Raw genomic sequence first — 27212 nt, 5'->3', positions numbered from 1 at the left:
GGCGGGGTATGGCAGGATGACACAGGCTTTGCCCCTTTTCTTGGCCTCCCTGGGTCCTGGGTGAGGGGCAGAAGCACCCAGAAGCTCCCACAGGCCAGACCAGTGTTCTCAAAGATTTCAGTTGGAAGATGGGCCTCTCCCGCCCGGAAGCACAGGTCAGAGTCCTTTACTGAACATACACCTATGGCCCAGTGAGATGGGGGTGTCAGTGTAGAAGGAAGAAGTGGGATGTGGGAGGACAGGGCAGAGGAATATACGGGGCAGCCCCACCTCTCAAGCCCCTGTGAGCAGCACGGCCAGGGCTGGGCCCCCTCTGCATTCCCATTTCATCACCTCCACCAGGGTCATTGCTTAGAGCCTGCCAACCACGGGCCCCCATTTCAGGATGACCACAGGCGTGCAGCCGGGTGTGTGTGTGGGTGCGTGTGGGTGTGTGTGTGCGCGCGTGCGCACAGATGAGGCTGGATGTGCTTCTCCTTCATTAACGTGTCTCAAAAATCATCACACAGGTGTGAAGAAGGGGGATGGCCTTCAGCTACCAGGTACAGTAAGACACCCCTCAGGGTAGATGGGGCTTTTAGAAATAGCAGCAGCCTTCGAGCACTGAGCCCTGGCCCCAAGCCACCAGCACACAGCTGGAGGAGGCTCCCTGACCCACCAGACCCTCCACTGTGCCCCCACGCGATGCCAGCCCCACGGGAGGAACCAGCGCCTCACTCTGCCCGTTTGCCCTTCCAGACCTTCACCCCGCCAGCCCATGCACATGGCGCCACCACACGGCCCGCAGCCCCACACACTGGCATGTAGTGCCCCGCTCACCACCCTGTGACCCCACAGCCCTGCTCTCCTGTGCACACCCCACAGAGCCTGTCCCAGCTCCCCTCACCACTCAGCATGTGCCCCCCGCCCGCTAGTGTCACTTCCCTCTCCTGCCCACTCAACCCATTTCCCCACGCCTAGAAAGAACAACCAGAGTGGATTTGAGCATCTCATGTCATTTGTAATTTGTAAACTAAGGGGAACTTGCTAGTACCTTCTCTGTCTCAGGCACAACGTGTGACATGCTTGGTATCACCTATTAAATGATGGGGCATCTTGTAGGGGGTTGACCAAGGCAATCTTTTGAGTGCTGGTTAGGAAGGAGGAGGTGGCCGCAGGCAGTGGCCTGAGTCAAGGGCTTGAATCCTGAGTCACCACCACGGCTGTTCCATGTTCCACTGGGACGCAGTGATGGCGGTCATAGCAGATACCCAATCAGAATGCCCACACTGCACCCATTACTGAAGGTTTGGAAATGACTCCTGGCCATGGGTCCCTCTGGCCCTGACGGGCAGCCAGATGCCCTCTCATAGAAGCTCCTGTGACGGGGACTTGCCCGATTGGCATGGCCAAGGGGTGCATCCTACCCAACCACATTGATCATCTGCCATGTTTTATTTCAAAGACCCTCCATGTCTGAGTTTTTTACCCTGATTTTTACGGCATCTCTATGGGAACATTTCACCCCCGCCCCCAAATTTGAGTTTCTTGATTTCCAACAGAGATTTTTTTTTTAAGAATATAGTCATGTTACCTCCCGCAAGTTGGTTCATGTCTTTATTGTTGTTGCTGTTCTGCATTGTTGCTTTTCTCCATTGTGACACACTGCATTTTCCATCCCTCCCACCCCCACAGCGGCCGATGGTGCAGCAGGCTCAAATGCTGTAGATAGTGCAAATACCAGCCTAGTCAATGGTACGTCTTCGATGGCGAGCGCTCGGTCTCGGTTGGATGGGCGTCTCTCTCCCCCACCCCCAACTCTGGGCTTGCCTCTCCCTGTTCTGGACCGCACAGATCTTGGATGTGCATGGGCAGCTCTGGGACAATCGTCCTCTCACGTGGGGCAGGCGCTTAAGAGAGAAGCCACCACCGGGGAATCCGCTCCGCACCCACTTGCGGCTGCCAAAATGGCACTGGCTCCTGGTGGGCCCTCAACCCCCAGTGGAGCCCAGAAGAGGGACATAACGTTGGCTTCAGATTTGACTCCCAAGAAGCAGCATCCCACCCGGCGTGGCCCTCTCCTAAGTACATTCCTGGCCCCAGCTTGGGGAAGAAGGCCTGGGGTCAGGACCTGGGCTGAAGCTGGCATCTGGGTCCCTAGTGAAGTCTCCAGTCCTTGGCTCGAAAATTCCCTCGAGGCAGGGGGGACCCAGGCCGGGGTTCAGCCCCTTGGCCCCACCCCATAGCATGGCTGAGCCACAGATAAACATTTCTTCCTCTTCTCTTTCACGGAGTGAACGGGCAGGGGGCTCGCTTGGGCTCGGGCCTGGTTCTGTCCCTCGGACGTGGACTGGTGTTTCCTGCTGTTGCCTGTGCTGGAGCATTTGTCCTGAGTCTCTGCATTCTTATGGGCCCCTCGGGGGTGAGGGGTGGTGGTGGGGGGGGTGCTGCCACTGTACATGGGATCTGCATTTTAACCTCCTTACCCACAGGCATGAAGGAATTGTATTCACTGGCCTCCAAGCCTTTAGAGGGTTTCTTATTTCTATACCCTCCCATCTTCAGAGTGAAGAGGCTTCCATTTGCTCAGAAAGCTCCCCTGTCCCCAAATTAGGTAGCATGATAGTCACCCAGACTAAGAGCTGTAGGGCTTGATCATAAAACTGTTGCCCGAGAGAATCGAAGGGAAAGGAAAAGCCATTCTTACAGCATCACCGTGTACGAGGCACTGGGCTGTGGGTTTCTCATTCATTATATCATTTACTCCTCACCACTCCTGGACGACATGGAGACCCTATCCTACCTCATACTCCCATCCCCTGCCCCAGACCTCTGGCTGAGCCACCTGCATTCAAAATGACCAATGATGGAAGCACCTAGTGAATGTCAAGGGCCAAGCAAGACACTTCGGCGAGCCGCGCCTTGCCAAGAAGGGCTAATTCGGGTGTAGGTCTATTTCAAGCATAGGAGGAGAAAGGAGAACAGCTTGGGGTGTGGGAGGTGTCATGCGTCATGGAGGAGTGGCGAGGGGTGACAGGGAGAACCGATATAGGCAAACCCGGGGGGGCGGGGGGGAGAAGGAAACGGGAGGTGGTGTTCTGCTTCCCCCAGAGCAGTGAGCCTCCTGGGCTCGTTGAACATATAGACTACATCCAGGCTTGTCGGTCCCAAAAAAAGGCAGCTTCACTTCCAAACTGTAGCAGAAAACTCGCAAGTATCCTGAGGAAAATTACAGGAAAGATGGGGAACTTGACCACCCACTGTAAACCAGGCATTTTGCAAACATTTCATGCTCGTGGCCTCATTTGGTCCTCATGATAACCCTATGATACAGAGTTTATTGTCCCCACTTTAAAGATGGGGAGACTGAGGCTCAGGGAGATCAAGACACTAGCCCAAGGTCACAGAACTAGAGAGCGGCAGGGCTGGCATTTGAACCCAGGCCTGCAGGCTCTAAAGTGTGTGCTCCTCTTCCTAATCCAGGATTTCCTGAAGGAGTATGTCTTGTAAACTTCATAGGGATATTAATCGGTCCTATCTCCAAGAAAAGGATCCTGTGGTCAAAGGTGGTTAAGAACCGTGGGACAGAATTGGTCTCTTCCTCACTGCAGGACTTCTCAGAACCTTGAATAGGCTGGCGTATAGTGGAAAGTTAGCCATGGAGGGCTTCCCGGGCTGATTTGGCTGCAGGACTTTTCCTGGCTGAATCTTATGAGATTGGTGTGGCTCCATAATATACTTTGGGAAATAGTACTCTACGCCATTACTACTCAAAATGTGATCAGAGGACCTGAAGCCTGGACATCTCCTAGGAACCTATTAGAAATGCAGAATCTCAGGCCCCACCCCAGACCCACTGAATGAGAATCTGCATTCTAATAAGCTCTCCAGGCTCTAGGCCAGTGTGCATTAAAGGTTGAGAAGCACTAGGCTGAGCCTTGGTCAATGAGAGAATTAACCGTTCCTTTCCCTCCCTCCTCTGAGCCAAGTCAGGATGATTTGGACATGGAAAACACACCCAGCTGGCAGTAATCCCCCTGACTCCACCCCCCCATCCCCCTCCCAACTGAAAGTGGGTGTATTCCATTAATCTTGCAGGCATTACGCTTGTTATTGTTATTTTATTATTTCTTTTACATTTATTAATATATCACTATTTAATACATCATTTATAATCATAATTAGTAAATAATCACTCTGGACCCCAGACATTTACAGGACACTTTGTGGTGCTTTTCATGAGCATCATCTTGGTTGAAATGGTCACATTTCACAGAGGAAGAAACGGAGGCACAGGTGAGAGAGGGGACATCCCCCAGTTCACCTAGTTAGTGGTCAGTCTCCCCAAAGCTTGTTTATCAGGCCATCTTCCCGTGAACCCTCCACACATGTGCTTTTCACACCCATGTCCCTGGCAATGCATGAAGAGAACAGACCTAGTTGTCAAAGCTGCGTCTGGCATCTGATGCAGAAAGGCCTCCAAGTCTCCACCCCAGGTCCCCATCCCAGCTCCCCTGAAACACAGCCCACCCTCCAGGTTGTGCGTGGAGCCAGACCTAGCTGCCCCACCATAGTTCCGGGGATAGTCAAGCACCAGTTTGGCTGAGGAGAGCCCCAAATAAGTCCCTTGCTTCTGAGAAACCAGGCCATCTGCACCAAAGCACCCCCAGAACACCTCTCCCTTCCTCGAACATATGCATTGGTGATTATTTTTCTAGCCACGTGATCACTATGGAAATAAAAGAGGAAATTGCTAGCTTGGTTAATGGGCACACACATGGGCTGTTGCATCTGATAATATGCAATGCAAATAAAGGCCCCTTTGTGTCTTCTAAAATCAAGTATCAAAGAGGAGTCCTCCGGTGCCCTTTAGCCCAGTTAGTAAAATTATTTTTGAAAATAAAAATAATTGTTGTAGTTCATTCCTGTTTGCTCTAAAAAGGCTTTTGCTGTTTTGTTTTTAATCCAGCAAAAAGAACTTTATAATAGAGCGACAGGGCCCTTCTCTTTCAACCCCAGGGTGGGTCACTGACCCTTTGCTGTGCGAGGCAGTGGGAACAGCCCTGCATTTCCCTTGCAGAGATAGCAGGGGGCTGGGATCCAGGAAAGCCACTTCTCCCCTCGGAGTCACTTACAACGCGATATGGTGATGCTGATGACAGTTTTATGGAACCAATAAGGCAGCGTTATGATCAGTATGCTCCAGAAATGAGGGCTACCTCTGAACCTCCTTTGGCCTCAGTCTCCTCATCTGTAAAATGAGACTGATGAGAATCCTTCCTATCCCACCTGCAGGGCATTGGGGAGATTGACAGGAGATGACACTCGCAAACCTCAAAGTGCTAAATGGGCAAGTGGTTATTACTAAGGCAACCATCAGGTGCTCTGGGAGCTGAATGTTGCATCCCCATTTTACAGAGGTGGAAGCTGAGACTGGGAGAGGTAAAGCTGCACAGCTAATTGGTGTAAAAACAGGGGCTTCGGGAGCCCCGTCCCACCAGGGCCGCCTTGATGCCCCCTCCCCTGGGCTCAGAGGGGCCGAGGGATTGCTGCTTTCTCCGAAATTGGAGGTGGAAACATAGACGCACTTTGGGGCCAGCTCTCCGTTTACCCCCTGGGACCCAGGCAGGCCATCTGCCTCTCTGAGCCTCAGTTTCTCATCTGTAAATGGGTGCACTACAGGAGTGCCCTTGTAGGGATGTGGTGAGGATTATATGAAATCACGGGGGTTATAGATGCGCCTGGCACATGGTGGGTTCTCACAGAACGTGAGCTGTGAGAATCACCTTTGCAGCAAATGGCCAAGGGTGTCTGACCTACTGAGACTCCTCCTGAGGTGGCAAGGTGCATGGGCAGAGCTCTGAGTGAGCTCAGTGGACAGGCCCAGGGGACAGGAGGAAACCCCTTTTCCTCAGTGCCAGCAGCGAGGGCAGGTATCTCAGCTGCCAGCTAGTGACCACCAGTACCTGCCACGCTGCAAACCCAGCCCCCAAGCCTCTGGCTAAGACTGGGGAGGGGGCCTCCCAGGCAGCCCCGATTAGGTGATGAGCAGTCCCAGATTCGGCCCTTTCCCCAGCCCTGGCACGCAGGGCCGGGGCAGGGGTGCACCCCAGGGAACCCACCAGCCCAACTTTCCTGTCTACTGAGGCCCGAGCTGGTCAACTGCAGAATAAAGAGCACACACCCAAGTGGAGGGGAGGGGCCAGCGGCGTCCCCTTGAGAGACAGGGCACTCCCACTGAGCCCCCTGGATTCACTCAGGGCACCTCAGAGCCCACCACTGGGGAGCCCTTGCCCAGCCTTTGCATGCATTACCCTCAATAGGGCTGGGCAGGGGGTTGTCCATGCTGTGCCTTCACACTCCTCCAGGTGGAAAAAGGAGAAAGTAGAACTCTACATACATCCCTCCTGAAGCCAGAAAGTAAGGAGCACATTGACCAAACTCCTCTCTTTTCTAGAATCTCTCTCGTCTCTCTCTCTCGCTCTTGCTCTCTCGCTCTCTCTCTCCCTGTCTCTCTCTCATTTCCTTTGCCTCCTCTCAGTTCACAAAAGGCACCAGCCAAATTAATCACTGGGGACCTGAGAACCCCTCTGATTCCTGCCAGCCTACTGTGGTCCCTTTTACCCTCAAAGGCTGTCATTTAATCTGTAAGATGCTCAGGGCCAAAATAATTCCCACCGAAGCTCTCTCTCCAAGCCCCCGAGAATCAAGACAGACCCTGCAGTCAATGTGGTGGCCAGGTTTGCTCTTGTCTCGGGGCGTCCCCAGCATCCCTATATGGAGGGACGGAGTCGGCTCGGCGCTTCCTCCTTCTATGACATGAATGTCCGTGGCCCTGTTGCGTCTTCGTGATGATCAACGTGTGTTGTCTGTTCTCTGTTGTCTGTTAAAATTCTTTGTCGTGTAGGTAAAATGCAGGATGGCAATGTGGACGCCAGCCAGAGCAAAGGTAACCCTTTTGTATTAACCGGCTTCTGTGGTCCCCGCAGCCCCTCCCCACTGGCTCTGAGAGCCAAGCCAGACACAGACATGTCCGCACCTACAGGTGCCTGACGTCTTTGGGGGGCATAGCTGTGATTCGTGTATTTCCAGGCCAAATGGAGACATCACCGGTGAGGACAGGGGACACCTGTGAGCCAGCTCTTCCCCAGCCTTTGAGCTATGCTGCCCATTTAGCTGAAGACTTGTAGCTGGTTCTTTGAGATCCTTAGAGGCTAAGGGATAGGGCCCCAGGCCCACCAGTCAGTCCACCACTGAAGGAGGAGGAGGCTCGTCACCCACGGAAAGGGACACTCTCTTTTATTAAGCCCCCTATGTCCCTTCTGTCTGGTGACTATTTAATATCCCAGCAACATACTCGAGAACCAACCAGGGAAGTCCAAGCCTACCTGCCTTGTCTGAATGTGGGGAAAGGTGAGGGGCCATTTGGGAAGGGTCTGTGGGCTTATTCAGGCCCAGAGGGGACCCCAGCCTCCTCCTGCTGGGAATCCAAGGTGGAACTGTGTCACTCCCTGGTTGCACTTGGATTCCAGCTCCAAGGCAACCACTGGCCCTGGGACCAGAGTCTCCACCTGGAAGAGGCAGACCCCACATCACAGGGTTTCTGTGCCAGCCACACAGGGGTCCAGGCAGCAGAGTGAATGAATGCCTCACCACTCCCCTGGGCAGGCAGGGTGGGTGCCAATATCCCCACCCAGCAGGCTGACCTCGGTGCGTGCATGTCTGTGTGTGTGTGTGTGCATGTGTGTGCGTGTGTGTGCGTGCGTGCTCTGCCCCCTGCAGCCAAACAGCAGGACGGGGCAGCCGCCATGGAGATGCAGCCCCTCAAGAGTGCCGAAGGCGGTGATGCCGACGACAAAAAAAAGGCCAACATGCACAAGAAGGAGAAGTCTGTGCTGCAGGGAAAGCTCACCAAGCTGGCTGTGCAGATAGGCAAGGCAGGTAAGTGTGCAGCCACAGTGGATGGGGCAAGGGGGAACGTGGGGTGCACAGTGGGACCCAAAGCTGGCTCTCAAGTACTTCATCTGCAAAGTGGCAGCTTGCATGAGATGGCCCTGAGACCCACCCTTTTCTATCACAGCAACCAGCCCGAGTCCTGAGACGATAGACGCTCAAGTAATAGGTTGGAGTATGGGAGGGCAGGGATGGATTAGGGCTCTATATTAGCCACCCCGGCTGCAGGGCAGAGGAAAGATGGGAGAGGTTGAGGGCAGTGGCAGGAGCCCAGGGAGAAGCCTCTTGTCTGAGCCTCAGTGCAAGCTCAGCTTCCCAACTGAGCTGGTGGCTCCAGGTGACGGCTGGTGGTGGCCCCTCTGGCCCAGGAAGCTGAGCCCAGCTGTAAGGCGTGCCCCGCCAGGCTGACACGGCCCGGGCCTCTCCGCCCGCATGAGGACACAGCAAACGCCAAGGCCTCCCCACCTGGCTGTCTCTCGGCTCTAATTATAGGCACCACGGCGTGGAGGAGGGGGGCAAATTACAGGCTTGACTGTCTATATTTAAATTCGGGCCTGGTGATAGCTCCCGGCTGCTAGGAGCTTGGCTTCCCGCCCCTGCGACTGTCAGATGGGGGTAGAGCCGGCCCTGAAGTTCCACAGCTGGAGGTGGGGGCGGGCGAGCGATGGGCCCAGGGATTTCCTCCATTCTCGGCCTGGAGAAGACTCCACAGAAACAGGCAGCAGCCCTAGGGGGCAAGGAACAGAGAGATGAGGAGAAGAAGGAGGAGGAGGAGGAGGAGGATAACCCCATGGCCTTCAAAGTCCTTGCTCATCTCCCTCCTTCTCCTCAGCCTTGCCAAGAATGGAGTTCAGAGTCTAGGTTCACACCCCACCTCTGCTTCTCTCTTGGGCTGAATTCCCTGAAGCACAGCCTGACGTGGCTGGGAGCAGGATTTTTAGGGGCGAGGGTGTGCTCAGGTGAAACCTCTAAAGGGTAAGAGACTTGACAGGGCCAGGGGGAAAGCCAGATACTTTCTGGAGAAATCCCAGTCTCTACCTACCTCTGCAGGGTCTGTCCCAAGTCATGCCAAGGGGACTGGGCTGTTGGACCCCTACCTCAGCCATTGGATGTTGGCCATCACATTGGGGTGGGGTGCCCTCCCAGGCACTTCCTGACACAGAGACCGTGATCACCGAAACGCGAGCTTCCCCTGGCAGCAGCCGCAGGTGTGCACAGCCTCAGGGGCACCTGCCTGGCACCAACAGCAGGTGGAGGCCGCACACACCCAAGTGGCAAGGGGATCCCAGGGGATCCGGGCAGGTAGGCACCTGCCTCTACTAATTCTGCAGCGCTTCTCTGGCCTGTGGCCTTGAACAAGTCACTTTCCCTCACTGAGCCACAGTCTCCTCATCCAAAAAAGGGCCCCCCTTCTCTTTCCTCTGTCTGGAACACTCTTCCTGCAGGTCACGCCATCTGCCTGATCCTTCTCATCATTCCCCATCTTCTCAAGTATCACCTCCTCCAGGAAATCTTCCCTGGACGCCGTCGCTAAAGTAGTCACTCCCATGCCAGCCCATGTTTTGTTTTTAAGTTTTATTGAGACACAACGTATATACAAAAAATTGCTCACATTTAATGTACATCTTGATGAGTTTGGACACATGCATACACCCGTGATGCCATCCCCACCAGCAGGGTACAAAGCCTAGCCACCACCTCCTCCTAAACGTCCTTGTGTTCTTTCATGAGTTTTCCTGTTTTCTGTTCTGGGGGTAAGAACACTTAACAGGAGACCCATCCTCTTGCCCAATTTTGAAGTGCACAATACTGTACTGGTAACTGTAGGCACTATAGCGTAAAGCAGAGCTCTAGAACTTATATATGTTGCATAACTGAAACTCTGTACCCACTGAAAAACAACGCTCCCCTTCTGCCCTCCCCACAGCCCCTGGCAATCACCCTTCTACTCTCTGCTTCCATCAGTTTGACTATTTATATTCCTCATGTAAGTCCTTCTGTGTCTGCCTTCTCTCGTTCAGCGTGATGTCCGCTAGGTCCATCCATGTTGTCGCAAATGGCAAGGTTCCCTTCTTTTTTAAGGCTGAGTCACATACCGTTGTGTATGTGCCCCACGTTTTCTTTATCCACGTGTCTGTCGATGGACATTTGGGTCGTTTTCTCATTTTCTGCCCATGTCACTTTCCGTCTTGTCATCCTGAAGTTTTTCATCACAGCATTATCCCTATCTGAATTATCTTGTTCATGAGCTTGTTTCCGGTCTGCCTCCCCCTCTGGAGTCTCAGCTTCCCAAGGGCAGGGACTCTGTCCTCTCTATTGCTGTGTCCCGGTTCCTGAAGTAGGAACCACTAGGTGTCTGGGTGAATGAGTAAATACATGGTACCAACTGCACATCATTATTGTGTGAGAGTACTATGCAGGCAGTTCTAACTTACTCACATGGTCTCTCGGCACATATTTCTTGAGCCCCTGCAAGGTGTCGGGCAGGCACCATGCTACGCACTTTACGCGCACTAATCTCATTTGATACTTACAAAATCACATGAGATAAACGTGCATCCCCATCGCACAGAGGAGGAGACTGAGGCTCTGTGAGGATCAAGAACTTGCCCTAGGCCACAAAGCGAGTAAGTGGCAGAGCTGAGATGTGAGCTACGGTCTGCCTGGCCCCAGAGCCCTTCTGGCCAAGGGTTTGGTCTACATCTCACTTCCCAGGCCCACACCCTCAGGAAAGCCCCTGAACAGGTCTTCCCCGACCCGTGTTACAGGACTGGTGATGTCGGCCATCACAGTGATCATCCTGGTGCTCTACTTCACCGTGGACACCTTCGTGGTCAACAAGAAGCCGTGGTTACCCGAGTGCACGCCCGTCTACGTGCAGTACTTTGTCAAGTTCTTCATCATCGGCGTGACGGTGCTGGTGGTGGCCGTGCCCGAGGGGCTCCCTCTGGCCGTCACCATCTCACTGGCCTACTCTGTGAAGGTGAGAAGGAGGGGACCAGATAGATGCAGTTGGCTGCCCCCCCCCACCAGGGGCTCTGTGGGGGTGGCCCGTGGGGCAAGTGCTGGGGCTGGGAGAAGCGCTGAGAAGGAGGGAGGGGGCACACTGGAAGGTGGGAGAGAACACGGATGCAGGAACCCAAAACTCGCACACCCTCAGGGAGGCCCGGGGCCTGTGGCCACAACCAGAGGGCCACACCCTGGCTGCAGGGACAGCCGTCATTCACCCCAGCCAAGTGTCGCCTTGCAGAGAAGCCCCTTTGTTGCCAAATCTTCACAATTTTCCAGAGAAGCCAGATACGTGGACTTAATATGAACTCTCTTGATTTTTAAACGTTGACAATCAACTCAACTTAACAAAAAAAAAACAAAAAAGCACAAAGAGCAGATGTCACCATGTAGGCCCAAACCCATCCCCAACCCACCAAATGTAAGTAGAAGTCTGTAATACTTCTATGACTAATCTCAGAGGGTACTCCCTAACTTTGGGAAGAGATAAACCTAAAACCAAAAGATATCTGATGTAAGGAAGCCCCCTCCTCTCAAGGGATGGGCGGAAAATGGAAGAGGGTTTAAAAGCAGTTTAATGAGGGCGCCTGTGTGGTTCAGTTAGGTGAGCATCTGACTCTTCATTTTGGCTCAGATCATGATCTTACAGTTTGTGGACATCGAGCCCTGCATCAGACTCTGCATTGATAGTGTGGAGCCTGCTTGGGATTCCCTCTCTCTCTCTCTCTCTCTGCCCCTCCCCTGCTTGCTCCCACTTTCACATGTGGGCATAACAAACTTTTAAAAAAAAAAAAAGTTTAATGAAGAGGGTTAGGCCCAAGAAAGCTGACTATGAAAACTTGGGTCTTGGGGGGTGTTCCTAGTGCCCCCCAGATGGCAGAGACCCCCTCCCCCTGCTTCCAGGCAATGACCATCCACAGAGCCTGAACACTGAGCTGAGCATCTCCACGGGCACTTTGAGCCTGGTTCACATGGTGGGCTCATTCTCTTCCCTTGGCCCCATGGTTTTCCCACCTTGCGCTCCTGGTTCCCAGGGCCCGGATGCCAGGACATCCCTGTGAGGACAGAGGCCAGGGTGTGTTTATAAACAAAGCATTCTCTCCGAGACGTTGGCAGAGCTGGTGGAGGGCACGGCGAGCGTCAGTTTCCAAGTTGGAATTTGGACCGGGCTCACCGATGTAATTTCATACAGAAAAGAGATCTCCAGGCAGGTGCCAGAAAGTGGCAGCTCTGTGTAAAGGATACAGCCCTTATCGTCTCCTTGTTTTAGGGTTCTTGAAGAAACTCCATCCCACAAACCAAAGCCCAAACAGGTCACAACACGATGCTGCTTGGGGACCTGGGGCCCAGAGATGGAGACTCCCACACACACAGCCATGAGTTGGGACCCCCATGGCCACCTGGGGCCCCCATGGCCAGCTGAGCTCAGGGTGTCTTTGAAAGTCACACAGGGTTAGTTTGGGGGGATTATGTACTGACATCTTTAGACCTCTGCACCATCTACAGTTTGTATCTCTGGCACCTGGTGCCTTCAGCTGGCTTAGGTCACTTGATAAACTTAGTACAGCACCCCAACCAGTCCCTTGATAAACTTGATACAGTCACTTGATAAACTTAGTACAGCACCCCAACCCAGGAGAGGCAAACTGTCCCCTCTCTGAGCCTGGCATACCCCCCTGGGAGCCGCCATCAAAACACTAGAGATGACACTTAGATCAGCGCTGGCCAATAGAGATATAATATGAGCTGCATGTGTGATTTTAAATTTCCTTGTAGTCATGTTAAAAAGAAAAAGTAAAACGAAACAAGTGACATTAATTTTAATAATATAATTTACTTTACCTAACATGTCCAAATTATTATCAATCCCACATGTAATATAAAAATCACTAGTCACATATTTTACATTTCTTTTTTCATGATAAGTCTTCAAAATCCAACATGTGTTTTACACGTACCACATGTTTCACGTCAGACCAGCCACATTTCTAGTGCTTGGTAGCCACCTATGTATTCTGAAGCCCGGCAGACGAACCCTCTTCCGAGAGTGCAGGTGGTCAGAGGCCTGATGGAATGATCCAGGCTGTGAGGTTCAACAGAGCTGGGTTCCTGTCCCAACTTTAACCCTCACATTAGGTGTGTGATCCTGGTCAAATCACTCGGCCGTGACTTTTTTCAGTTGCCGAAATGGTTGACGAAAATCCTTGTAGTAAAGTCAGACCAGAAAGTGAGGAAGAACTTTGCAGACTGTAAGTCTGTAAGTTGATCATCCAGTAAACGTACATTAAATGTGTTATAAGAGAAAATGGCAATAGCACAGATCTCTAACCGATACCCATTTTGCAGTGACGTGAACTAGTGTTAAAATTATTCTCCTGACACTTCTTTTTACCCTTCTTACAAAGAGCTATAATGGGCAAGAAGAAAGGAAATCAGATTCCTAGGAACAGGCTGGAACTGTGCCTGATTCCGCCTCTAGCAACTTTTCATGTCCCTCCTTGGCAGATAGGGTCCCTGTGTCGGGAGGGCCTGCACTGAGTGGCAGTTCCTGGAGAGTGACTTTATTTGCATGACTTGCTTGAGAACCTGAAAGAAGCTATAGGAGTGGAGCTGGAAAGACAGAGAGGAAGACGAATACAAGAAAATTAATAATAATACACATGGTAGGATTTCATTTTTGCTATAAATTTGAAAAGAAAAGATGTTGATACATAAGCTGTGTCAGTTCTGGGTGATGGCATTATGGCTGGTTTTTCTTTTCCATATATCTATGTTGAAAAGAAATTTGTGATTTTTATTATACAAGTTATAATCTGTATTGAATGCAGAAAATAGAATCTATAGAATTTTTTTTAGAATCCATAGATTTTTAGGGTGGCTCAGTCGGTTAAGTGTCTTACTTCGGCTCAGGTCATGATCTCACGGTTCGTGGGTTCAAGCCCTGCGTCGGGCTCTGTGCTGACGGCTGGGAGCCTGGAGCCTGTTAGGATTCTGTGTCTCCCTCTGTCACTGCCCCTCCCCTGCTCTTGCTCTGTCTCTCTGTCTCTCTCTCAAAAATGAATAAACATTAAAAAAAATTTTTAAAGAAGAACCTATAGATTTTTAAAAGAAGGCAATAAAAATCTCCTATAATTCTACCACCCAGAAATAATGACATTAATATTTTGATATTTTTCCAGATATTGTTCTATGTCTATAAACACACATATCTATCCTAAATTTATTTATTTTTGGTGGAATCAAATGAAAACCAGGCGCCAGCAAAAGATGGTACATTTGAAAAAAAAAACCCATAACCAGATAAGGAATGGTTCTTTCTGTCAGGGCGTAAGAGAAAAATATTTGAGGTAACTGGAAAGGACCCAACCTTAATTTCTCATCCTTCTCCCTTATTTTTTTTCTGTAAGGAATACAGATTATTTCCATAATTCAAATGAACAAAGTCAATTCATCAAATCTTCTAAATGGTTCAAATCAAAGTAAAGGAAAAGGCTGCACACACACGAGGAGTTCAGATGTCAACGTTTCAGTGAATGCCCTTTGCGTCTGTGGGAGGCAAAGGGGCAGATAGCAGAGGCAGAGCCTCATTTACTGCGTGTTTCCCCCATGCCCTCAGCTCTCTGGCCCCCCCAGCTCCCTCTCCTTACTGCCGCCCTCTCACTCGCCCCTTTCCCCCAGAAAATGATGAAAGACAACAACCTGGTACGCCACCTGGATGCCTGCGAGACCATGGGCAATGCCACCGCCATCTGCTCAGACAAGACAGGCACACTGACCACCAATCGCATGACAGTCGTGCAGGCCTACGTGGGCGACGTCCACTACAAAGAGATCCCCGACCCCAGCTCCATCAACGCCAAGACCATGGAGCTGCTCGTCAACGCCATTGCCATCAACAGCGCCTACACCACCAAGATTCTGGTGAGTGGTGCAGCCTCCTCTGGGGGAAGCAACCATGTCCGTGGGGCAAGGCGCAAGTTCTGGGCAGATGGAGCGACGTGACTCGTATTTTTGAATCCTGCTGGTATCTTTTGGGAGGGTCGTGGAGTAAGCAACTTGTTTCCGTTTGATTTAGCAATGGTGTTTATATGACAGAAAAATAGTGTGTTAATTGTGTTTTTTAGATCCCATCATTGTCCCCCTTACCAGAAAACTTCCACATTTTTTATTAGCAGACTTTTGCTACATCACTACAGTAGGCTCCCCGTATCTATAGTTTCAGTTACCTCCAGTCAGCCTCGGTCCCATAGCAGATAACCCTTTGCTAACGATACATCAGAAGGTCAGTAGCAGCCTAATGTCATGTCACATACCTGTATCATTCACCTCACTGCATCTCAGCACGTAGGCACTCCACCGTCTCACATCACCACAAGAAGAAGGGTGAGTACAGTACAATAAGATATCTAGAGACAGATCCCATTCACATATACCTCCAGTATATGGTTCTAACTATTCTATTTTATTATCAGTTATGAATCAGGTGTTATTCTCTTACTGTGTCTAATTTATGAAGTAAACTTTATCATGGATATGTGTATCGAGGAAAAAAACATAGTATACATGGGGCTTGGTACTATCCGCAGCTTTGGGCATCCCCTGGAGGTCTTGGAACGTGTCCCCCAAGAATAAGTGGGGGACTGCTGTACTCCAAAACTTAGTGGCTCAAAATCAAACTGTGTATTTAGCGCTCGATTGTGAGCTGGCAATTCAGGCTGGGCTCAGCGGGGTGGTCCTTCTGCTCTCAGCAGGACTCCCTCACACGTCTGCATCTGCAGTGGCTCAGGGGACAGCCCTGCTGATCTCGGCAGCACCGCAGGCTGGTCTAGGATGGCCTCAGCTGGGATGGTTCATCTGGGCTCTGTGCGCTCCCACCTCCTCCAGCAGGCTGGTCTAGGTGTGTTGACGTGGTCATTTTGCCATATCCTGTTGGCCAACACAAGCCAAGAGGCCTGCCCAGACCCAGGGAACGGGGAGGCTGACTCCATCTCTTGCCAGGAGGAACTGCCAAGTCACATTGCAAAGGGCATGGATTTAGAGAGGAACTAATTGTGGCCATTTTCACAATCCACCACCGATGACGTTGTTGTTAGTAACTTCTATTAGGTAGCAGCATCACAAGCTTTGATAAGAAAAACTATCATATTCCTGTCTCAGCTAAGCTGCATAGACTCATCATGCTATAATCCCTTTTTGGTTTAGAAGCACAGATGGATTTTTTTTTTTTTTTTTTTTTTTTTTTGTAATTAACCAGCATTCAGATGAAGAGAAGCACAGACTTGTCCATCCGGAGGTCAGTCAGCCTCCAGATGTGTAGGTCATTTCTGCAGTGTGAGCCTCTGGGTGAGCAGCTGGGCTTTTTTGCTTACCCTCCAAATGTGCCCTAGCCCTGACCTCTCCCTTCTGCCCCTGAGCCAGCTCGAAGCATCACCATCAGGTTGGATTGTGGGAGCCGCCAGAAGCTTTATCCAAACGGGGAGGAGAGTGTGACTCAGCAGCAGCGAGGGGCTGAGGGCTGGTGGGAGAGGGGGGAGGAGGCAACTTCTGCCTCTAGACACCGGCCGGTCCAGGGCTAAGCAGCCACCCACATCACCCTAGAGCTGCAGGCTGCAGGAGGCAGCACAGAGGAAAGGAGAAAGTAGGTCGGGAGGATGCAGGCAGATGGGCGATAGAGAACCCTGTGTGTGATGCCAGAAATGACCATGTTTTGTCTTCTTCCCACCCCACCCCCACCCCAACCCCAATGTGGGAATCAAGGGAGATCAGCAATGTTCTATTCCGTTTCCCAGGCCTCCCTAAAATCACTGAGATGCTGTTCATGACCTTGTCCTGGAGATGTGGCAGAGAGGGGAGCAGAGCAATTCCCAGACCAGGCTTCGGGCGAGGGGGTGGCCGCGTGGGCAGAGCCCTGCGAGGTGGGCTTGGGTGGAGATGTGTGTTATGCAATCACCATAAAAAGGAGTTCTGGGATCTGCCAGGAAGGCTGATGAAACATCTCAATTAGGCAGTGTTTCATAGCACTGGCAGCAAAGTTAAATTCTCATTTTCAATGTTGGTTGTGTCTAGGTGGCTTAAAGGACAGGGGTCAGTCAGTCTACCTGGGGAGGTGAACTGCTGAGACTAAAGAGAGTTCAGGGACCCCAGAACTGGAATCTTTGGTTTGTAATCAGGCTAAATCACTTACCTCTTACTTAGGCACCAGTGTCTCCTGATGTGCCTTGAACCCCAGCATCCTAGGACCCCTGTGCCTCTCTTTCTGGGTCTTTTCTGAAAGACCCCTGGCCACATGGTTCTCCTTGCTGGGGGCTGATGGCCACTGGTATAGAAGGGATAGCAGAGCCCCCTGGTATGACAGGGTAGTGGTGAAGGCTCATACTCTGGAGCCAGGCAGCCTGGGTTCAAATCCCTCTCCAGCTATATGAATGTCAACAAGTTACTTAACCTCTCTCTGCCTCAGTTTCTTGGGGGAAATGATAGGATTATTGTGAGGATGAAATGAGTTAGTAAGTGACAAGTGCTTAGCACAATGCCTGGTTCGTATTCAGCACTAAGTATGGTTAGTGTTGTCGTTAAATCGCCCATTGAATAAAATCACCCATTGAAAGAGGATTCCGTTTGTAGCAATGCAGAGGCTAACCAATAAACAGACAGCGGAAGCATTAGGACTACAGAGGAAAAGGTCCTACCCAAAGTCACATAGCCAAGTATGGCAAAGCCAACTTATAGACACTCCAAAGCCAGCTGTTGAGTAGAGTGTCCAGACCAGGCTCTTGGTCACTGAAACCAATCCTGCAGCATCTTTAGTATAGGGTGATCTGAAAGAAGGAAGGCCTGGGGTCCAGGCAGTCATATTCAGAACCAGGGCCTGCCAGCCATGTGGGGCAAAGGGTGTCTAAGGGACTCTCTTTCTAGGCCCAGAGGAATCCTGAGAAGAGTAAGGGTTTGCTTGGTCCAGAGTAGATGTCCAACCACCCTCTAAACCAGGCTGGGAAATCTAGACGTATGGGTGGATGAATATGTGGGCAGTGGCTGGGTGAATGTGAATTAATAAGATGCTCAGAACAGGACTATCTCTGTGTTCTACTTTCCTGTTCTTGTGGCAGCAAGAGGTAGGGTTTGGCCCCATCTCTGCCCCATGGTCAATAGCAGTGCTCTCTGGGTCCCTCCAGCATACTGAGCTGATCTCTTCTGCAGCTGCCCTCTGCTCTCTGGTCTTCATTGATCCGGAGACCTCCCAATTAGTTAGCACCTTTCATTCTTAAAACACACACACACACACACACACACACACACACACACCTACTTGAGTATTTGCAAGGGTAGGTTGTGTGGGTGTCATCTACATGGATTCGCATACCTTAGAGACATACTGGTCCAGCCCCCTTACTTTATCTGAGGCCCAGAAATAGAAAGGGACTTGTGCCAAGTCACCCTGTGGACTATTAAAGCTGGAATCCAGATGTCTGGACACCCAGTCCAAGAAGTAATGAGGTTTGGCTCTGAAGTCCAACAAACCAAGGTTCAAACCTCAGCTCCAGCACTTACCACCCATGTGACCCTGAGCAAGTTACTTGACCTCTTTGAGCTTCTGTTTTCCAATATGCAAATCTATAAAGTGAGTACATAATTAATCCTAATTGGTAACATTCACTTAGCCAGGCTCGATGCTAAGTGCATACCCCATTCTGCCTTGTATAACAACCCCATGAAGTAAGTGACATCACATCTCTAATTCATAGCTCAGACCCTGAAGCTGAGAGAAGTTAAAAAACATGCTTGGAGTTCCAGAGCAGATAAGAGGCTGAGTCAGGATTAGAACCCCGTCCAAGCTGGAGCCTGTGCAGCTCACCACCCCTTCCCACCCAACTCACGCAGCTGCACCTTTGCCTTGAGGCAGCTTCAGGGCTCCCGTGAAGATCAGATGAGAAAATATATGTGAGGCTCCCGGCACAGTGCTTGACATGTAGCAAGTGCTCAGTCCACATATGTTATTACTCTCACTACTTCTGTTATTATTTCTGAGCCTTATCCTCTGTCGTTTATTTTGCCAGCCACTATCTTCCTTGACCCTCCATATCCCTTCAGGGGAATAAAGGCAAATATGACCATTCCCATCTTGCAGCTAAAAACACTGGCTGCAGAGACATCAAGTAACCTGCCCAGCATTGCTCCTGACCACCAAGTGGCAGAGTGGGGCCCAGAGAATTCTGGGGGAGTTTACCAAGTGGGCAAGGGGGCAAGGACATTGCAGACAGGGACACAGCCCTGCAAGGGCCCAGGGACCCTAAGATGCATGGCTCATTCACGTGATCTGTGGCCTGTGCATTTCTCTGGGGCTAGAATGATGGGAGTCGAGGCTGGAGGGCAGGGGGCGGGGACAGCTAGGTGGCATCAGATAAGCCCTTGAAAGGATGCTGCTCATGGTACTTAGAAAAACCACCCCAGGCAGAGGTGGAGAGTGGTGTGAGGGCCACGGCTAGTGTCAGGGAGGCCAGGAAAAGTGGTCTAGAAGGGCCCTCCCAGCGGGCCAGCTTCAACCCCATAGCCCCATCCCTGTGAGGATGGCAAAGCTTTCTTCTTTCCTGTCTTATTTCTAACCATTAGGAACTAAACTTGCCCTCTGAGAGAAGCTATGTGAATCATCCTTTAGTGAGAAATTGCTTCCCTGCCTCAGAAATCCTGGCACACCCTCAGACTTCCTTTGTTGTCTCTGACTCTTTGAACATCAGGACTTCTACTAGCTTCTTTCCATCACCCTGCAGCTTCTCAGAACCACAGCTGAGTGTTAAGATAGAAATACCTCCTTCCTCAGACTTTGGAGGCCTTCTTGTGCTTTCTTGGGAAAACATTCTCCTTTTCCAACCGTGTGTCCTCTGTGTGCTGAAACTGCCAAGCGGACCTTAATTTTGTATTTTATGAGACCTCTTTGAAAGTAGGTTGACAGTGCAGTTAACATTTGAATTATTAAGCTGAGGATGGAGACTTGTGGAGCTGAATTGTTGGAAGTTTATGGCGTATTTCTGAAAACATAAACTATTGAGACAAAAACAAATCTCCCTGGAGCCCCTGAAGTGGTTCTGGAGGAAAGAGCAAAAAGGGTTTTCCTGGCAGGATGGTTTGCCCAAATAGGTAAGCCAAACTTCACCAAATGAGAAACCCCGGGTCGTCAACATACCCCATGCTGAGATGCCCCTCACCCCAGAGAGCCCCAGTAACCCTCAAAGGCAGGAAGGAGCTGCTTCACTGTATTTCCCATAAATCTTAGAACCTGGGCACTTAGAGAGGGGGAGGGAGTGCTCCAGGAAGCAGACAGCCAACCCTTGAACTCAGATCTCCTGGCTGCAAAGCCAGGGCTCAACTGAATATTCCAATGAGCCTCAGAGTCCCCAAGTCAAGCCATACTCTGCGACTGGGCTCTGGCCAAGCCAGGCATGCCAAAAGCGTGGACAACTCTGGAAGCGACTTTGCAGGGCATTAAGATGGGGAGGTGGGATGGGCTGTGATTCTGTGAAATGGCAGGGGCCTGTATGCTGAATTTGACACCTGTTTTGGTTGTTTTCTTTTGTTTTTGTTTTTTTTTTTTTTTTTGCAAACACCATCTCTGGGAGAAGAGTTCAAAGCAAATAACTCCAAATGGGGAATTTGGATTTTTAACAGAGCTGTTAATCCCTACATCACATACTGTCACCCTGTGTGTGTGCATACACACACACACACACACACAATTGTACTTGCACGCCCTGTACACATACCACACACGTATAACTGCACATACCACACACAACTGCACACACACCACACATACACACACAAAAAAACGACACTTGCACACCATGCACACATAGCACACACATACAACTACACACACACCACACGCATACACTGCACTTACACACTGTGCACACCCCATACACACATGTACACCTGCACTCACACACCACGCACAAACACACACACCACACACACACACAACTGTACACACACACACATACACACAATACACTGCTAAGCTGGGAAGGTTTCTGTGTCAACCTGTCCTGGACACTCACACTAACCTGCCTTCCCAGCCTCTAGGGAAGATCCCGCAGCCCTGCGCCTCACGTTCCTCAGGAGGCCTAGCACCGAGAAGCTCCTGGGGAGGCCAGCCTTCAGACGACGATTCTGGAGGCCAGAGTTCCGCCCCCTCCGGCCTCCCATTGGCAGCACCCTACACACACAAGCATGGGATTATTCATTTATTCATTCCACAGATATTTATTGACTACCCCGAAGTGGGAGGCAAAGATAAGCAAGACAGACACGTCCCCCCGCCATCCCCTTGGACTCTAAAGCCATCAGCAGCAAGTTCCCAGTCAACTAAAGATCTCCAGGGCCAGTGGAGACAGGCGGGGCTGTGGGGAGACCATGTGCTGTGGGCTCAGAGCCAAGAACACTGGGGTCAAATCCTGCCTGGGCCGCTTCGTAGCAGTGTGACTTTGTCTCGTGTGCACAGCTGTGAAATGGGAATGCTAGTAGCTGGCCTCCCAGGGATCTGGGATGGTACAACCAGATAGTGCGTGTGACAAGCCCATTACAGGACGGGGCAGAGTCACCATGCAAACAGTGGCCACTGATGCTCCTGTTGAGTGGGCTGGTGGTTCGTCTGGGCCTTAGGGAGGCTCCCCACCAGTGCCTGTCCTTGAGGGGTGAGGAAGAGCGGGTTAGGCCACCAGAGGCAGCCGCTCAGCTGAAAGTCGTTCCCGAACACGCTCCAAATCATCATATTGCAGATGCTATAGTTTACTATGCTACGGTTGTCAGGTTTTTGGGGGGGGACTTTTTAGAGGTTTTTTAGTGGTTAAATACACATCACATCAAATGAATCAGATTAATTGTTTTTAAGTGCACAGTCCCACCCCGTTAAGTACATTCACACTGTTGTGCAACCATCACCACCATCCATCCCAAAACTTCTCATCTGCCCAAACTGAAACTCTGTCTCCATCAAACGCTAACTCCCCATTCCCCCCACAACCAGCCCCTGGCACCCACCATCCTACTTTCTGTTTTGGTGAATCTGACTCTTCTGGGTACCTAATACAGTTGGAATTATACAGCATCTGTCCTTTTGTGGACACTTGAAACACTGGCTTGTTTCACTTATAATGTCCTCGGGGTTTATCCATGTTGTCACATGCATCAGAATTTCCTTCCACTTTACGGCTGGATACTATTCCATTGCATGGAGAGACCCCACTTTGTTTATCGTTCATTTGTCGATAGACACTTGGATTGCTCCCGCCTCTTGGCTTTTGCGAGTAACGCTGCTATGCACGCGGACATGCAAATCTCTTTTCCGGTTCCTGCTTCCAATTCTTTTGGGTATATATCCAGAAGTGAAGTGCTGGATAGTATGGTAATTCCATTGTTTAATTTTTTGAGGATCCACTATCCTGTTTTTCTCATGGCAGCAACACCGTGTTACCTTCCCACCCACAGTACGCAGGGCTGCAGTTTCTTCACACCCTCACCAACAGTTGTTGTTTTCTGTTTTGTTTTTTTACAATAGCCACCCTAATGAGTGTGGGGTGGTACATGCCAGCTATGCTTTTTTAATCTCATTTGTGCGGATGTTATTTATAACTTGTAGCTCTTTAAGTCATCATTCCTTGCCTTTGCTTCTGTTCACCCCCCAGCATCCCAAAACAGGGACATGAATTGTCCTCTCAAAATTATGCCTCGTGGCTGCACCCAGCATTCCCAGAGGACTCAGGACCACACTGGGGAATGTACTGGATGAAGCTCTTGCCCTGGGAGCCAGGAAGCTTGGGGACAGCCCCAGGCCTGCCCCTCCGCAGGTCTGTGATCAAGAACAAGTCACGTCCCCCTGGGCCTGCTTCCTGTCTGTTAAAATGGAAACAATACTGATGCCTTAACTCCCTTATAGAATTGGAGCCCTGGAGATAAAAAAGCTCCTGGAAAGTCTACAGCAATAGCAAAATCTCTGGGTTTGTCAAGATTAAAAAAAAAAAAAAGTCTAAAGAAAAAAGAGATGGGCCTCTGCTTCTTAGTAATGCACGTGGGCGATCTCAGAGCTCAAGTTCATGGAAACAAATTGAATTACGTAGGAGGCAGCTCTGCCATTTGCAACCATGGATTGTTTGAAATCCTTTTAGAGGAAAATTAAAATATCTCACAGAGGGTAATAAAATGCCGGGTATTTTGAAGGCATAACTGCTCAGCTCTCTTGGGCAAAGAAGTAATTAGGCATTTTTATTTAAGCCCTCCGAGCCATCATTTTCTTTCATTGGTGGAGAGGGGAGAAAAAACTATTGTGGAAAATACATAAAACTCTGGAGGTCACCAGAAGATTAATTATCAAAATGTAGAAAACATTAAAAGTAAGTAAATAAATATATCATTTTTAAAGCACAACATAATACCACGCTACAGAGACAAAGGGAAGTGCTTCAAATTTATTTTCACAAACATCAGAAATGCGAAGCTGTACCAAAGGTTCCTTTGTTTCCAGATCAAATCCCACCAAAGAGCCCAGGAGTGGGGAGCCTTCCAAGGCCCGTGGTGCTGGAGACATAGTTCTGCTTGGCGTGGGAGCAGGGAGGGCGTTCTGAGCCTTGTTCCCGCCCAGAGCCCTCAACCACTGCTGAGGACTGTGCCTCCGCCTTGTTGCACCATCCCTCACCATGATCCACTTGAAGAAAAGGGTTGAAAATGGTTGATTTTTCTCTCAGCTAGAGATCATCTTCTCTAGTCTCTCCATTTTACAGACAGAGAAACTGAGGACAAGAGCTTAAGGCTCTGTCCTTCCTATGAATCCCTAAGTCTCAAGACCACCGCATTATCAATGCCGGTGACTCCACAGCGCTTGGGTGGGCTCCCTAGGCCTGAGCCCTAACTGTGGAAGGGGGAGTTGGCCAGGGCTATGTCCCGTCGCCGTCCTGTCCCCTGCACAAGTGGTCCATGCCAGCATCTCACAGACCCCACCTTCTCCTGTCTGTGAAGCTCGTTCGAGTAATATGACAAGGGGCTGGGGCTGAGGATACAGAGTTCTTGGACAACGCTGGTTTGAGACCCATGCAAAGCCACTAATGGCGGTGGCGGGAGTCCGGGGGGGGGGGGGCTGTTGGCACAGGCATGCTCATAGGTAGATATTCCTCTTCTAAATCTCTCTAGGGTTTCAGTTTGTCTGTGGTGCCTTTTACCACTCCCGAAGCCACCTCCACCTAAGATGCTGCATGGTAATTTTATGCAAGGAAAATGAGCAGTGCATGCACGTGGGTGTGGGTGCAGGTGGGATGTGAGTTCACCCCCCATTCCCTCCGGCTAATCCCACCATTAGCCCACATGGAGGTTTCTTGTTCTTACCTATTAACCTCTCCCACCATTCTGATCTGCATGGAGCCATCCCGCCAACAATGACTACTAAGTGCCCACTGTGTGCTGGGTTTTATGCTGGTCCTGAGAACCCTGCAGAGAAAAGAATCTGATAACTCATTTATTCAGGGGGAGACAGACCCATGAAGCAATTGTCAAAGACACTGTGATATTTGAGCTGGCCCTTAAAAAGCAAAGAGGAGGGGTGCCTGGGTGGCTGGCTCAGTTGGTTAAGCGCCTGATGTCAGCTCAGGTCATGACCTTGAGGTTCGTGAGTTCGAGCCCCACATCAGGTTCTGCGCTGATGGTGTGGAGCCTGCTTGGGATTCTCTCTCTCTTCCTCTCCCCCACTTGTGTTTTCTCTCTCTCTATCAAAAATAAATAAATACATTTAAAGTAAAAAGGGAATGGAGGAGTTTGCCTTGCAGGGGAGGGGGAAGGAACAGCAGAGGCAAAGGCACAGAGGCATGAAACAGCTTGTGTTCAGCCAGCCACACAAGGAAGTGAGAGGTGCTGGGAGAGAGGTTGCTGATGATTTCACTGAGACCCCAGGGTGGAAGTTTGTGTTCATGCAGCCCAGCACCTGGCAGAGGGCCAGCACCCAGCCGGTGCTGAAGAGTGTGTGTCAGATCAGTGAGTAGAAAGAAGGAAAAGCGGAAGGGACCAGGAGAAGGGAAAAGTAAACTGTGCCTTAGTCATAGAAGGGAATCAATAGAACAGTCAAAAAAAAGAACAAATCAGAACCATAAACACAGGTGCCTCTCAAAATGCAATTACATGAGCAAACAACTTTTAGAAGAATGTCTACAGTCTCCTTACACACACATACATGCAGTAGGTTAGGCTACATGTAATTGACCATTTTGACTTAGAAACATAGCAGTTTCAGGGGCGCCTGGGTGGCTCAGTCAGTTAAGCATCAGACTTCAGCTTGGGTCATGATCTCGCAGTTTGTGGGTTTGAGCCCCCGCGTCGGGCTCTGTGCTGACAGCTCAGCCTGGAGCCTGCTTTGGATTCTGTGTCTCCTTCCCTCTCTGCCTCTCTCTCTCTCAAAACCAAATAAACATTGAAAAAATTAAAAAAAAAAAAAGGGACAAGCTGTTGACACACACGATAACTTGCCTGGACCTCAAGGAGATTATACTGAGTGAAAAGAAGCCAATCTTCAAAAGTTACACATACCGTATGGTTGCATTTACAGAACAGGCTTGAAATGACAAAATGATAAAGATAGGGAACAGACTAGTGGCTGCCAGGGCTGGGGGTGGGGGGGAAGGGAGGTGACTGCAGCTCTAAAAAGGGTGTCACAGGGATCAGATCCTTGTCATGAACTGTGTGTATCTTCATGTATCTTCCTGCTGGCGGTCATGGGAATCCACACTCAATGTCGTTGCATAGAACTAAACACACACACGTGAGTGCATGTAAAACCGGTGAAGTCTGAGTGAGGTGGGTCTGATTGTATCGGTGTCAGTGTCTTGCTGTGACATTGTACTGTAGTCATACACAGGTGAGCACTAGGGGAAACTGGAGGAAGAGTGTATTTCTTATTGTATGTGAATCTAGAACTATCTCAAAAAAATTTTTAATAAATAAATAAAAATAAACATTTAAAGCACACACAGGGTAATAATAATGCCACATTTGAGACAGAGGTTCTTTCTGGGAGGAGGGGAGGATTCTGCAGACTGGGAAGGATACACAGGGGGATTCACCGTATCTCTCATGTTTTCCTTCTCAAAAAGGGAAAATCTGAAGCTAATATGGCCTATTTCTCAGGTTCTACAAAGCTGAATGGTGGGTACACCAGTGTTTCTTTAATTATTCTCTATCCTGCTTTTATGTTTGAAATAGTTCGTGATTTATATATTTTTTAAGTTTATTCATTTATTACTTCTGAGAGAGAGAGCGAGCACACAAGCAGGAGAGGGGCAGAGAGAGAGGGAGACACAGAATCCATAGCAGGCTGCAGGCTCTGAGCCTTCAGCGCAGAGCCTGACTTGGGACTCGAACTCTCGAATGGTAAGATCATGACCTGAGCTGAAGTAGAACACTTACTCAACTGAACCACCCAGGTGCCCCGAAAGAGTTCGTGATTTTTTTTTGAAAAAATTTTTTAATGTTTATTTATTACTGAGAGACAGAGAGACACAGAGCGTGAGCAGAGGAGCGGTAGAGAGGAGACACAGAATCTGAAGCAGCTCCCAGCTCTGAGCTGTCAGCACAGAGCCCGACGCGGGGCTCGAAGTCACGGACCGTGAGATCATGACCTGAGCCGAAGTCGGTCGCCTAACCAACTGAGCCACCCTGGTGCCCCTGAGTTCATGATTTTTAAAACACGGATCTTGCTTAACTCCTTTCATCCAGAGCCAGGATTGGGTCTTGGATGGAGAGGGCTGAGGGTGTGGGTGGTGGGAAGGGGGCACACAGGGCTCTCTGAGAAGGGGAGGGGGTGGCTCGGCCCCAGGGCCTCAGCAGCAACCCCCTGTGAGCCACCTGGGCCTCTCTCTCTGCAGCCCCCGGAGAAGGAGGGTGCCCTGCCTCGGCAGGTGGGCAACAAGACAGAGTGCGGCCTGCTGGGCTTCGTGCTGGACCTGAAGCAGGATTATGAGCCCGTGCGCACCCAGATGCCAGAGGAGAAGCTGTACAAGGTGTACACCTTCAACTCTGTGCGCAAGTCCATGAGCACAGTCATCAAGCTGCCGGACGAGAGCTTCCGCATGTACAGCAAGGGTGCTTCTGAGATCGTGCTCAAGAAGTAAGCCGCGCGTGGTCGGGGAGGGGTGTGGGGAGCCAGGGACCACCAAGTCATGCAGCACGGGCTGTCCTGCAGGCTGGGCCGAAGGGCCATCTGGCACTCAGAGGTGTGGGGAGGGCCCTGCCCAACATCCCACGGC

At 50.5% G+C, this 27212-nt stretch overlaps 1 protein-coding gene across 15 annotated transcripts in view; it reads left to right on the top strand.

Annotated features, from left to right (window-relative positions):
- Positions 1-27212, top strand: part of ATP2B2 (ATPase plasma membrane Ca2+ transporting 2) — a 388293-nt gene that overhangs the window by 325570 nt on the left and 35511 nt on the right. For 9 of the 15 annotated variants that reach the window (XM_043588118.1, XM_043588110.1, XM_043588112.1 and 6 more), the window contains 7 exons: positions 510-542; positions 1675-1734; positions 6887-6928; positions 7762-7920; positions 10701-10915; positions 14620-14862; positions 26832-27073. In XM_043588118.1, the coding sequence (XP_043444053.1) occupies positions 510-542; positions 1675-1734; positions 6887-6928; positions 7762-7920; positions 10701-10915; positions 14620-14862; positions 26832-27073 (994 nt within the window). The remainder of the gene's footprint in view (positions 1-509; positions 543-1674; positions 1735-6886; positions 6929-7761; positions 7921-10700; positions 10916-14619; positions 14863-26831; positions 27074-27212) is intronic. The other 6 variants (XM_043588117.1, XM_043588123.1, XM_043588121.1 and 3 more) reach the window with 4 other exon arrangements.

This window comes from Prionailurus bengalensis, chromosome A2 (genome assembly GCF_016509475.1).
Source record: "Prionailurus bengalensis isolate Pbe53 chromosome A2, Fcat_Pben_1.1_paternal_pri, whole genome shotgun sequence".
Classification (NCBI taxonomy): domain Eukaryota; kingdom Metazoa; phylum Chordata; class Mammalia; order Carnivora; family Felidae; genus Prionailurus; species Prionailurus bengalensis.
Note: the sequence above shows the minus strand (reverse complement) of the source record. Positions and strands in the feature narration are given on the sequence as shown.